Here is a 12,932-nt window from a genome sequence, read left to right as displayed (position 1 = left end):
TACCCACCCGCATCCCCGACGCGCACCATGTTCCTCTTTGGTCTGGGGAAGCTTGTTTACGGTAAGTCCAACCACCCCTCTCCCTCTGTTTGAAGGTTTTGAAGCTCGAACTAACATCGCGTGTTTTCTAGTTATCGTCCTCATCATCAACGCCATCGCCGTGCTCTCCGAGGATCGCTTCCTCGCTCGCAGTTCGTTCCTCCCCCCTTCCTACCACCGCCGATCGCAAATACCCGGTGATGGTCACGGTCATTCTAAGTGAATATACAGCTAATGAAGGTGGAATACTGCAGTTGGATGGGGCCGCACACAAGCTGAGCCTGGCTTCGGCGCATCCTACGATAGCACCAGCGTGAAGGCAAAGTCAGTCAACTTGATTGCCAGTGTACGGACGGTTATGCGGAGTAAGTGGTCCCTCCCACTTGGAAATCCCCAATCCCCAATCTACAATACGGTTCTTGGTTCGCTGTTCCTCGCGCGGGAGTATGCATCGCACGCTACTCCTGATGTCGAGGACAGCAGACAGAACAGGGCAGGCAGCACAGTGATCGCGGACACCAGCTAACACGTAATTATCCATCACAGTACCCCTCATCGTGATCAATACGATTATTATCGTCTATGAGCTCATCCTCGGTTGATACCTCGGCTCAAATTAATGAATTCCTTGTTGTACCGTTATACAAAATGGAGATCGCATCATTAGAAAAATCATAAGCTATTTGACCACATTTGCAAGAAAATGGAGACTCGAGAACACTAGGCATGACAAGTAGATACAGACATGCAAATAAGACTGAAAAGGACACACTCGCTGCTCGCAAAGAGAACACAAGGAAGATAAGAGGATAAAAGTAAACGCCGATTGAGAATTAAACAAATCCGATGCTGACCAGCATTTGAAATCCCAAAATATCATGGTAAAAGATGGAAAACGCCCCTTTTCACGCCAGCATCGGGATAAACGGATCCCGTCAGCCCAGGTATCATGCCGTCGTACATGTTACAGAAATGAGCAACGCAGTAGCAGCAAGAGAAGAAGGAATAGCCATGATCGGAAATACCATAAGGGGTCTAGAAAGACACATCTGTTGGAAGGGCCGAGAAGAGGGACACCTCTGTCGAAGGCGTGCCATCGGGTGCTACCCAACAGGAGAATGGGATTGAAGAACGAAAAAAGGGGCATGTCGTGAGAAAATAGTGATAGTACATCCACGGAAAGCTATGTGCAAGAAGCAAATCGCGCTGTTATGTGCATGGTGATGGGTGTGGATGGTGTTAGAAGGGTAAGTATGAGGGTATCTCCGAAGCTGAACTAGAAGGTGGCAGATGCAAGAAATTCGAAACGCTTTCTGAAATGTGCTCGGGCTGGACACTCATCATGCTGCCTTTTTAAAGCTGAGAGACCTCCACCGGTGAGTGTGGCCAGTCTTTTCGTTCTTGAATTCTTTAGTGTCCTTGGGTATCGGCGGAGGCACCGGCACTCTCGAGGCCATCTTTGGGTTGGAGATGGGGGAGGGATCCTTTGGTGACACAGAGTGCTGATCTGCCTCTAGCGCTTCCTTGACTGGAGCCTCGGGAACTGGCGTGGGCACCAGGTCCGAAGTTGACACTCGAGGCTCCTTGTCCTTGCTGAGGCGGTGGCTGAGGCTGCGGCTACCACGGCGAAGGAAGCTGAAGCTGGAAGACTTTCTGGGAGATCCATTTTCAGGGCCAAGATCAACGGCATCAGCTTTACTGGCCTCAATGGCCTGTCGAAGTTCCTCGGCCTCACGCCTGACGTCCGCCTGGCGTTGCAGCTCGAGCTCTCTGCGTCGAGCTTTCTCGTTCTTTTCCTGTTCTTTCTCCGCTGCACGACGCTCCTTCTCCTCCCGAGCCTTTTCCTTCTTGGATTGGACGTCGCTCTTCCTCGCGTTCAAGATCGGGGGCTGCTCATCGGGGATAGGTGGCAGCGGAGGTTGAGGCTGGGCGGGTGGGATGGGCTGTTGTTGTGAGGACGAATCGGACTCCGGGTGTTCATAGTGAGGCTCCAACTGAGGAGCCGTCGTCATCTTGCTAATTGGAGTGAATCGATGTGGCTCTTCTGAAGGAACGTAGCCGGCACTGTGGACTTGGACCAGGTTGTTTGGCGATGTCGAGAATCCATTAGTTTTCCCAAGGTCGCCGGCCTCGGCTGCGGCTGCGGTGGATGCCGCGTCCTCCTCAGCCTGCTCTCGCATAACAGCCTCGAGCGTGGTCTCCTGGTAGAACAGAACGTATGCACAGGCCAAGCCAGGTCGATCACCGAAGAAATTCCGAACGTAATTCTTGTCGACCGGCTCCACCAGCTCGTCGTCAAACAGTAGCCAGCCGCGATCTTCGGTTTTGATGATCGCAACATAATGACCGTGATAAGGCCCACCTCCAATATGCACAACAACGGCGTACAACTCGTAGAGTCGATCTGGGTCCTCAGCGTCGTCCGTCGTGTTGAACAGGCGGAGATGGTATGGGTAGACAACCCGATGGAAGAGCTTCTGTAGCCGCTGCAGATCCTCCGTGTACTTAAAACGTTTGAGGTGGAGAGCCAACACTCTGGGCAGGCGCTTGATCTTCATACGCTTCTCAGCCTCCTGGAGACCACCGCAATTGTCACAGTGGAATTTGTTCCGCTCGCAAAGCATCTCCTCGGCTGAAAACTTTCGAAGACAAGCGGTTACGGAGGAATGCTGTTCCAAGTCGACCGAAAGATCCAAAAACACCTCATCACGCTGCGAGACCTTCTCACAGGTCAAGCACCTGGTCTCTGAGGTCAGGATTCCTTCGAAAAGCTCGTGCACCCATCTGGTCGTATTTGGAGACTTCGAGCCTGTGCTGTTAGTCACCATCCCCAAGGATTCTGCACTATCAGACGGTGGCGGAGGGAGAGACTTCTCCGTGAATGACTGCTTCGTCGCTTCCGCTTCGACATTCGACACCACCTCATTCAGCAATAGATTCAGGAATTCATGAGCATCCTGGTGCATTGCCGTCCGGAACATCTCATGCTCCCGCCGCAACACGTCCAAGAAATGCTGTGGTCGGATCACTCCGATCCGAGACTGGCTGCCTACCAGGGACTCAAAAATATCCTTCAATGATGTGAAGAGAGACTCCGACATGCCGTAACTGTTGGCATTGTTCTTGGTCTCTAACAATGGCAGCGTCTGCAGTGCAACCTTCTTCTTATACTCAGGCGAGTCCTTATCTTCTGGCTTCTGTGGTTGATTGGGCGGCACGCCTGCTTGTCGCGCTGACGGCGCTGGGGCAGCGGCCTTTTGCTTGGCCGCCTGCGCCTCGGCCTCCAAATGCGCATTGGGGTTCTGGTATCGAAGATTCTGGGCGAGGGCAGCCTCGAGGCTCTCGACGGGCGTGCGCTGCGGATAGTTGATAACGGCCTCACGGAAAGGAACGGAGTAGTAAAGACATTGGAGGATCGAATTGCAGTAACAGGTGTTGCCGTACTACAGGCGCATGGATCACTAGGTCAGCATTATAGTCTCAATCGATCGGCAGAAATCCGAGTGTGGGGGAAGCCTCACGTTTTCCATTCCAAAAAACTTGTCGCTACCATCGCCGCGGATCGGCCCCATGTCCTTCAGTCTCTTTTCGAGGGGGGATGGCTGCGGCATTTGGAGGTCTTTCTTGGGCGGCGGCGCGGGCGAAGGGTTGGTGGGAGCCTGTGCGAGGGAACCGTCAGTACCAGGTGCAAACGAGATGACCTCACGAGCAGTAACGGGCGGCCGGCCTTTCGGCTGCTGTACGACCGCCGAGAAGGGATGATGCTGGTTGAGATCGGGTTGCTTACCCCATTGCTCCGGCGAGGGGAGAAGAGCCCCTTCATGGTTGATGTGTTGTCTTGTAGGTCGCGCCCAGCTGCATGAAGAGGCGAGAACGGAAATTACCGGTCGCAGTCAGGAAGGGACATGGGCAGAGGGAGAGAGGCGGGGATGAGAGAAGACGGCAGAGTGAAAGAGGAGGAATATGAAGAGGAAGGAAGGGTCGTCAAGGGTTCAGGTTGGGGTAAGTCGGGGAACGAGATCAGGAACGTTGAGTCGCGGAGTCTGGAGAGGGCGGTCCGGGGAAGCCACGGCGGAAGCGTCCAGAAGCCGAAAGTGAACACGCAGGAACAACGACGAGGCGGGGAGCGGGGGAATGAGTAATGAGGTGGTGAAGAAAGAGTGGGAAATCAGAGTAAGAAGAGTCGGTAGGCTGGTGGCGCCGTTCGTGAGGAGAAGAAGAAGGGGAGGAGAAGGAAGAGCCGAACAGAGAGAAGGGCAAGGACGAAGATGACGGCGGAGCGGAGTTTAGAACGGACAGGCAGGAGAGAAGGTGGAGGAAGAGTCGGATAATAGTAGTAGTCAGGTCGGATAGCAGTACTTAGTAGTCAAGTCCAGGTCCATGTAGTCGAGAATAACACCAACTGAATTGATAATTAACTAGGAATTGTTATCCCTCTACGAGTTAAATTCGAAGTCGAGATTATTAGTGACTGTCTTCTATAGAGACCATGTCTACGGTGACTAGTGTAGTTACTATAAGCATAAGTATTGTACTTTCGACGTCATTCGATACCCTCTAGGCATCTTGATTGTGTGTACTCCGTATTTCTCTCTCATAATGTATGTACATTGATGACTGGTGGCCATCGTATTTCGCGCAGTCAGACACTCACTGTCCATGTCCCAAAAAGCCTTTCCGCAGATGCTTTCGGGCGGGCTGTCACTCGACTAACTTTGCCGTGTCCAGCGGAGGAGCAACGAGATAAGTCTTAGGCTAAACTCCTTTCTTGCCTAGTTTCGCTTAGTTGCACGCTGCGATCAGAGCAAGACCATCCTAATTTGTCCTATCAACCATTCCTAAGTGATCCTAACTTTGCTAAGTGCCGCGACAGGCTCGAGCCACGTGGAGTTCTAAGGCAGGTACTGAGCCAATCGCCGATTTTTTTTCCCTTTGGTGCTGCACGACGTGAGTCGTCCATCTCTCGCGTCTACGTCGGATATACCGGACAGACAATGTGGGCATTGTTGGGTAGAGTGGACCAACAAAGTGGAGGGCAGATTAGAAACCAAGTGCAGTTATGTCATGGGTCTCTTGATTCTCCTCTTCTCCTTCAAGGATTTCGTCCGTCTCGCTCCAGCCGGTCCAATGTCCAGTGTCCACCCACCTTTTTCCCCAGCGGACCCCCCCACGACCATAGAAACCTCCTCTTTTCGCGCTGCCTGGTCGATGAACTCTGGAACCCCCCTCTTAAACTGATCTACCTGATTGGCTTGTGTCGGCTGTTGGCTCACGGGCCATGTGTCCGCCCCTCGCATGGCGTCCCATAACGGCCAATGATCGTCACGACCGTGGGGAAAGTGGCGGGGGTCCTCTTCGAGTCCAACATGAATGCCTGTCCTGACTGGACTGCGCCCGGTCATGGCCACTACTGCTACTGTATGTACTGTCCTTCTATGGAAGACATACACACGCGCGGGGGCCAAAATCCAACATTCACATCATCAGATATTGCCCCAGATGCAAGGAGGTTACAAGGAGGGCTATACATAGTCACGGCGTCCCTCCTACTGGACATACCAACACGAGAATAATCCCCTCCAATCCCTGCCGCCGCGCGGCCCGGGCACCTTTCTCTACTCAAGCCTGCCCTCCCACTTGGAGATGAGCGGCGATTCTCCGAGCAAGCACTGCTGTCCTTCCCCACAAAAAGTATAGCTACAGCATGGAGCTGTAAGGAGCAGGATATGTGCGCCCACTGGCATCAGCTCATCGATTCATCGATTCAATAGCTGGCTCCCTTGCGGGGCCCAGAGCGTGCTCTAAGCACCTGGTTGTGTTCCCCTACCGCGGACCCCCATGTCACCGTTCACATTGCCCCATTTCTATGACGCTGATCCAGGCATGTACATCTATCTGGAAGCAGTCTACGATGGGAAACACAACAACTTTTCCTTCGGCCGAGGGGCCGAAGGATCTCATACATTACTAATCGGAAAAATCCTGTACTTTTTTGAGAGCTACACACACAGCTGCGGGATAAACAAGGCGGCGGGCCAAGGGCTGAGGGCTGGCTGATACAAACTCTCACTCGCTACCACAGGTGAAGTCAAGCGTCCTTGTTGCCCGGGCGCATGTACAGTAGTAGTACTCCGTACAGTATGTACATACATCATTGCAGTATTATAGTGGGGGCAGAAACTCTGCCAGCTACACAGAGCAGGTTGGATGATTCAACCGTAACCACCATGGAAATATCTCCCATTACATTGGCATTGGGCACGCGAGGCTGGACTGATGCAGGAATAGGAACCAAGACCGTGCCTTTCCGCCATGGTGGTCTTCTTGGCAGGCCCGAAAAAGTTAACCGACTAATTAATTTTCTGGGCGTTCACGAGGTGAAGGCTTGAAGGATGACAGAAGTCAGCGAAGTGACTTGCAAATGGTCCTCGATTAAACACGAAGCCGCTTTTCGCTCGTCCTCACTACATATATTAACTCGGATTCCAACATAGGTCGACCTAAACTGGATTCTGGTCAGTCTGATTGGTTTTAAAAGCCTACTTTTGCTTTTACTTTAGTCGTTATTTAATGACCATTCAATGGGTACGCAATCTGATTCGTGGAATGGGCTACCATTAATCTATACTTGTGCCCTTAAGACATTAACTATGGCCACTTATCACAAGTTTACTTAGTAGTTCAGGGAAGTATCTATTACGAACCTGCTCGAGCAACCTCAGACATAGTCTGACCTAGTATAGATACAAAGCCTAAATATCGCGCAAGATGGTGTTGAGTTGCCACAAAGATTCTTCCCGCTAATCATTAGCTACGTACTAAAGTTTCATACCTGATTCAAAATCATAGAAGCATTGCACGAGTCTGCCTTCTTCATTGAGTTAGCTCCAGACTCAGTCTTTAACCAATCTGCTTGCGTTGCGGATGGATCTACTCAGTAATTCATCCGTGTGATTGGTCATTGGTGGGTTGGATAGCTGAGAGTAGGTGCTTAGGTCTAAGAATACTAGGAGAACATGGACGAACATTGTGAGAGAAGTAAAATCAACGGTTCTATACAAAAGGTTCCTGTATGGCCGGAGAGCACTGGGCAATGTAGTACATTGTACAGAGCAGCCTTAGGTAGATCCTGGGCATTCAAGATCCCTTAGGTACCTATCCTGCTGATTATTCATTCTAGATAGCTTGGAGATAAGGTTATCCGATGCTCCTGGAAAGGAAAGAAAGTAAAAGACTCTCTGGCACGCTGTTCTACTACAACCGCCTCGATGGTCTGACAGAATAAAGCTTTTATGTGTACATATGAGTAGATGGCATATTCTCAGACTAGAACCACCATACAAGGAGATTTCTGAGATTGAATTTGATCCATCTCACGTGAACAATGTGAAATCTTGGGGTTTCAGGTTGGAATCACAGCTAGATGATGCTGTATACTTCCTTCGTATGACTCGGAAAAACTCGCGGAAAAACTCCCCCGAAGCAGGAAGAAGGCCCGATAGAACCAAATTTGGCAACCCAAAATTAATCGCCCGAGATTCGCGACGCCTTTTATGACGTGCCTTTCTGCCTCACTACGCTCTACACGACGAGCAATTGTCGAGTCTTCACCTGCGGCCTCCCTCATTCGCGTGACTCATCTGCCAGCGCAACGGCAGCGCGCCGCCGCCTCGAATCAAATTTGTCTCCGAGCCCCCACCATCCCCCACCACTCAACTCTCCCCCGCCGCACTCGTTCTTTTTCTTCAATCCCTCGTCTCGCCGCGAAGATCGACACAATGGGCAAGGATAAGGGTCCCTCATTTAACCTCAAGACCCCTAAGGGCACCAAGGACTGGTGCGGGTCCGACGCTATCCTCCGTGACCGTATCTTCACCACCATCGCCGACGTTTTCAAGCGCCACGGCGGTACCGCCCTCGATACCCCCGTCTTTGAGCTGCGCGAGATCCTGGCCGGCAAGTATGGTGAGGACTCCAAGCTCATCTATGACTTGCAGGACCAGGGTGGTGAGATCTGCTCGCTGCGTTATGACTTGACCGTCCCCTTTGCCCGCTGGCTGGCCATGAACCCGGATGTTCGCAACATCAAGCGTTATCACATTGCGAAGGTGTACCGTCGAGATCAGCCCGCCGTGAGCAAGGGCCGCATGCGCGAGTTCTACCAGTGTGACTTCGATATCGCCGGTACCTTCGACGCTATGATTCCCGATGCCGAGGTTATGCGTATCGTTAGCGAGGTGTTCGAGGAGCTGGGCTGGAACGGCCGGTATACAATCAAGATCAACCACCGTAAGATTCTGGACGGTGTGTTCCAGGTCTGCGGTGTCCCGGAGGACAAGATTCGGCCCATCTCTAGTGCCGTTGATAAGTTGGATAAGATGTCCTGGGCGGACGTGCGCAAGGAGATGGTTGAAAAGGGCCTTGATGGTGCCGTTGCGGATCTCATCGAGACCTACGTTATGAACAAGGGTGGACGCGAGCTGTTGAATAAGCTGCTTCAAGATGAGAGGCTCACTGCCAACGCCTCCGCCAAGGCTGGTCTGGACGACATGGCTCTGATGATGGACTACCTGGAGGCGTTCAATGTCTTGGATAAGATCTCGTTCGATATGTCTCTGGCCCGTGGCTTGGATTACTACACTGGTGTCATCTATGAGGTTGTCACCGAGGGCTCCGCCCCTGCTGTGCAGTCTGACGCCCCCGAGGCTGAGCAGCTGAAGAAGGCCAGCAAGAAGGGCAAGTCCAAGAACCCTGAGGATGAGGACCGGTCCGATGACCCTACCCTGGGTGTCGGCAGTGTTGCCGCTGGTGGACGCTACGATAACCTGGTGGGCATGTTCCTGCCCAAGGCCCAGATCCCCTGTGTTGGTATCTCATTCGGTGTCGACCGTATCTTCTCTATCACCAAGGCACGTCTCGAGCGTGAGCAGAACGCCAAGTCCCTGCGTAACAGCGAGGTTGACGTTCTTGTCATGGCCTTTGGCGGCAAGGGCTTCACCGGTATGCTCAAGGAGCGTATGGACATTTGCCAGAAGCTGTGGAGCGCCGGCATCAAGGTAAATCACACAACATCCACTCTTCCTTTCCCGGTTTACATACTAACACCCCTCTCCAGGCCGAGTTCTCATACAAGTCCAAGCCCAAGCCCCAGCAGCAATTCAAGGCTGCCGAGGACGGCGGCATTCCATTCGGTATCATCATCGGCGAGGACGAGCTTGCCGCCGGCAAGGTCAAGATCAAGGAGATGGGTTTGGACAAGGACCACCCCGAGAAGGAAGGTGTCGAGGTTGAATTGGCCTCGCTCATCCCCGAGATTCAGGCCCGTCTTGCAAAGAAGCAGGGCGGCTCTGTTGTTAGCTTGGCACAGCAGCTGCAGGGTGTGCAGGTCTGATTCTCTTGCATTCCATTACACAAAAAGTGAATGATCGGGGCGTTTGATTTTTTTCTTCCTTTGTTATCTCCTTTGTTACCCGCCTCGGCCATGGTTCAACCGCTTAGCATCACCTCATCCCTACCTTTTTCCCTTGAAAGTATAGATTCTACCTATTCGTCTTTGCATGTGCCCGCTCTATCAAGATTTCTGCTCTTCCTGCACCTTGAAAAGACTTGGGGATTGCATCACTATAACATAGCTTGGGCATGACCGATACCCTATACATTGTGCTCCTGCAGTGATCGTTAATACACTCTGATGGTGCCTTCATACCCTATTGAGAGACTACCCAGGGCACGCAAATATACAGTACTGAAACCAATATTACACTCCAAATAGAAAGTGGGAGACCAACACTGTCCCAATATTGTAGAAAGGAAACTAGATATACAGATAGACATACAAAAAGACCGACATCGTCTTTGCTCACAGCTAATACCCCTCTGCATTCTTCATCAAAAACGACTTGACAAACGGCAACTTATCAATCACATCCAGACCCAGGCTGCGTGCCCAGGTGACGGGACCCTGGCCGGGGATATTATACATCTTATGCAGCAGATCGCAAGCACCCCCGATCTTAGCATTGGGCAGGTACCGCTCCGACGAGTACCGCTCTAGTGTCAACAGATCGCCGATATCCATACCGTGGGATACCGCGTACTCGATCGTCCGTGAGAGCGCAGCAACGTCTGCAAGACCCAAGTTTAGGCCTTGGCCAGCAAGCGGGTGTATGACGTGCGCGGCGTCGCCGACGAGGGCGACGCGCGGAGAGATATACTGCGCTGCGTGGCGGAAGCGGAGCGGGAACGATGCAACGGTTCCTGTTTGCACGCCTGTCGCCATGGGTGGGATTTGTGCGGGGAGGGGGGTGTGTTGAATGCGCCAGGAGAGCTCGTCCTCGTGGGAGGTAGATTCTGATGATGATTCGGTCATGCCCATCATGTAAGTGAGATCGGTCATGGACAGGCGGAATGCCGCGTTGACCATAGCCAGGAAGGCCGGTGTGGGGGAGGGATTTGAGGTGTGCGGCGTTCTCGGGGGTCGTGGACCAGACAAGTGTGGCGTGGTTGTTGGGTAGAGGGAGTAGAGCAATTGGACCGCCAAGCGCGGGGAGGAAGCGCTGGTAAGCTGTGCGCATGTAGGCAGGGAATGGAGGAGTAATGGGGTCAGCGAGGGAGAGAGTAGCCACGATGCCGTGTCGGTTGTAGTCCCAGCCGTGAGTGGTGATGTCCGCAAAAGAGCGGACAGGGCTGTTGATACCATCCGCGCCGACCAAAAGTCTCGCGGCGATTCGAGAGGACGGCTGGGTCTCTGCGGTGGCTCCTGTTGGCTTGATGGAGAGAACAGGCCAAGCGGACAAGTCCGGACCCTCGGTTTGAAGATCCGTTCCATTCTCAATACCAGCAACAGTGGTATTCGAGAAGAGCTTCAGATTCTCATCCCCAGATGCGGCGATTCTCCCCAAAAGTCCGCGCACCAGGTTTGCATTCTCTGTCATCGTCGCCACAGTGCGCATATCCTCGAATGCAGGCGTATCCATTGACCAGTCGAACGATATTCGGGATCCACTCTCGCCATCCCACACCTGCATCTCCTGGTAATCCTGCACACGTTCCGTATCCAAGTGCTCCCATGCACCAATTTTCTGCAAGAACTCCTTAGATGAGGGCGTCAAGCTGCTGACCCGGTTGGAGAACTGCGTCGAGTCCATATTCCAGGCCCGCGCCTTGTTGAGATCCTGGCTTTCGATGAGGGCGACCTTAAGCTTCGATGTGACGGGAGAAGCTCCTGTAATGGTAAAACATTAGTACACATTCTATAGTTCCAGTTTTGGTGATGCTTGATGCTATAACTCACGAAGGGCAGCCAGAAGACCTAGGCCCGCTGGGCCACCTCCGACGCAGACCACATCGTAGATGTCGGGAGTCTGGTCGATCTTGGTACCGAACCGTCGTCGACCAGCGCCAATGCCATGTCGGCATGACGGACAGACGTATGATCGCAAAGCGGCTCGCGAAATCGGACGCATTGTGTTTTAAACGATTGGATTTGCGCTTAAAGTCGAATGATCACGAACCGCTCTGCACCGAAGATGTATGGTGCAAACAAGACAAACAGCCCTCCTTCCGTTTTAGGCAGGATCTTATGATCTTATCATGCCGTAGACAAGGTGTGGATCTAACTTCTTGCATTTTGATGCTACAAGGCTGATTCAAAAGAATTTCTCCTTAAGCAGCACAGAAAGTTATAATCTTGTCAAGCTGGTACATCACAGTTCTCACGCCATCTTCTAACCCGTGCATACCCAGATTGTCTCTCCGAGTAATTAGCCCATTCCTCCCCTGATGGACATGGCTTATCGGAAATCTCGCGTGCATAAAACAATACACCATTGCCAAAACAGGGGAAGTCAGCCTCTCCCTCGAAGCTCGCCAAATTTGTGTCGTCAAATTCAATTAAGCCGTCTTCAGGCTCCCAGTAAATCTGACCCTCCTGTTCCAGACACCTCAGTTTCAGGAAATACTCGCGAGATGGGGGTTCCTCTCCCTTGCGTTTCTTTAACATCGTCGAGAATTTGGATCCAGATAACTTTCTCTTAGATACACGCTTGGACGCTTCCTCATCCGAATCGCTAGGCTCGATATCATCTTCGTCTTCGTCTTGAGAGTCACTCCACTCCGCTCTGTCGAAGCAATATTCTCTGAGGGCTTCCTCGTCCGCGCAGATCAACATAATACCCTCCAGGTGCTCGAAATCAAAGTCGACCTGGAAGATCCCGGGTGTGTCGGTCGGGTGGATGTCGAGAGTAAGATCATACGGTTTCCCATCTCTGACGTGGTCCTCAAAGGTAATGCTATCAACGATATAGTTACCGGCGGGGGAGGCATTGATCATCGATCTGGTTTTGTACGTTCGTCGAGCGAACGTCTTGAGATATTCTGTATGCATTTTGTCTCGGTCTTCCTGCCGTTTCTCTCGTGCTCGCTCGCGCTCCATGGCCTTCTCCTGAATTGGCTTTGCATCCTTAGCCGGATGCCCCTTAGCTGCCTCGTCCACAGCTTTATCATCCCATCCCATAAAGATCATCTGAGTCTGAGGCCCAACAGCCTTCTGATGGTGCAGCCCCGGAACCTTGCTGGCAGCTTTAATCAGGTTCTGCGAGCGATATCGACTGTCCAGAGGCAAGGGTATACCGCCGACAGTAGTAGTCTTCGTGCGGTCAGGGCGACCAGAGGTCAAGAAGTACTTTTCCATAGCCCATTCTGGATTGTAAGAGAGCTCATGAAGAGGGAATTCGTTGAGAAATTCTGCATGTGACCGCTCCTGCAGTTCAAGGATACGCGTAGGGACCCATCTTGGATAGCTTTCTTCAGAAGCAGAGTTCCATTGCCAGTGAACTCCTTTTCGTCAAATTTTATGCCATATTGCACCAGTTGACAACGAATGAAATGGCGGT

General features: G+C 52.2%; 6 protein-coding genes across 6 annotated transcripts; 2 read left to right on the top strand and 4 right to left on the bottom strand.

The window, feature by feature from the left end:
* Positions 1–27: 27 nt before the first annotated feature.
* On the top strand, positions 28–641 carry N7473_002275 (YOS1 family protein; the record flags this gene model as incomplete). The annotated part of the gene is made up of 4 exons (XM_057148215.1): positions 28–61; positions 132–191; positions 294–404; positions 586–641. 4 exons carry the CDS (start codon positions 28–30, stop codon positions 639–641), a joined length of 261 nt encoding a protein of 86 aa, XP_057011869.1.
* Positions 642–1,379: 738 nt separating this feature from the next.
* On the bottom strand, positions 1,380–3,862 carry creB (uncharacterized protein; the record flags this gene model as incomplete). The annotated part of the gene is made up of 3 exons (XM_057148214.1): positions 1,380–3,482; positions 3,561–3,776; positions 3,827–3,862. The coding sequence occupies 3 exons, from the start codon at positions 3,860–3,862 to the stop codon at positions 1,380–1,382; spliced, it is 2,355 nt and encodes a 784-aa protein (XP_057011868.1).
* Positions 3,863–5,096: 1,234 nt separating this feature from the next.
* On the bottom strand, positions 5,097–5,441 carry N7473_002273 (uncharacterized protein; the record flags this gene model as incomplete). The annotated part of the gene is made up of 1 exon (XM_057148213.1): positions 5,097–5,441. The coding sequence occupies one exon, from the start codon at positions 5,439–5,441 to the stop codon at positions 5,097–5,099; it is 345 nt and encodes a 114-aa protein (XP_057011867.1).
* Positions 5,442–7,592: 2,151 nt separating this feature from the next.
* On the top strand, positions 7,593–9,800 carry N7473_002272 (histidine--tRNA ligase; the record flags this gene model as incomplete). Its single annotated transcript, XM_057148212.1, has 2 exons — positions 7,593–9,095; positions 9,155–9,800. The coding sequence occupies 2 exons, from the start codon at positions 7,593–7,595 to the stop codon at positions 9,428–9,430; spliced, it is 1,779 nt and encodes a 592-aa protein (XP_057011866.1). The 3' UTR covers positions 9,431–9,800.
* A 104-nt stretch (positions 9,801–9,904) lies between these two features.
* N7473_002271 (putative ubiquinone biosynthesis monooxgenase (Coq6)) lies at positions 9,905–11,517 on the bottom strand (the record flags this gene model as incomplete). The annotated part of the gene is made up of 3 exons (XM_057148211.1): positions 11,333–11,517; positions 10,284–11,263; positions 9,905–10,252 (listed from the first exon to the last, which is right to left on the bottom strand). The coding sequence occupies exons 1-3, from the start codon at positions 11,502–11,504 to the stop codon at positions 9,905–9,907; spliced, it is 1,500 nt and encodes a 499-aa protein (XP_057011865.1). The 5' UTR covers positions 11,505–11,517.
* Positions 11,518–11,731: 214 nt separating this feature from the next.
* On the bottom strand, positions 11,732–12,730 carry N7473_002270 (uncharacterized protein; the record flags this gene model as incomplete). Its single annotated transcript, XM_057148210.1, has 1 exon — positions 11,732–12,730. One exon carries the CDS (start codon positions 12,728–12,730, stop codon positions 11,732–11,734), a length of 999 nt encoding a protein of 332 aa, XP_057011864.1.
* Between the last annotated feature and the right edge of the window lie 202 nt (positions 12,731–12,932).

This window comes from Penicillium subrubescens (assembly GCF_028828155.1).
Source record: "Penicillium subrubescens strain IBT 31985 chromosome Unknown utg000002l_segment0_segment0, whole genome shotgun sequence".
In the NCBI taxonomy this organism is placed as follows: domain Eukaryota; kingdom Fungi; phylum Ascomycota; class Eurotiomycetes; order Eurotiales; family Aspergillaceae; genus Penicillium; species Penicillium subrubescens.
The sequence above is the reverse complement of the archived record's forward strand: the minus strand, read 5'-3'. Positions and strand labels throughout refer to the sequence as shown.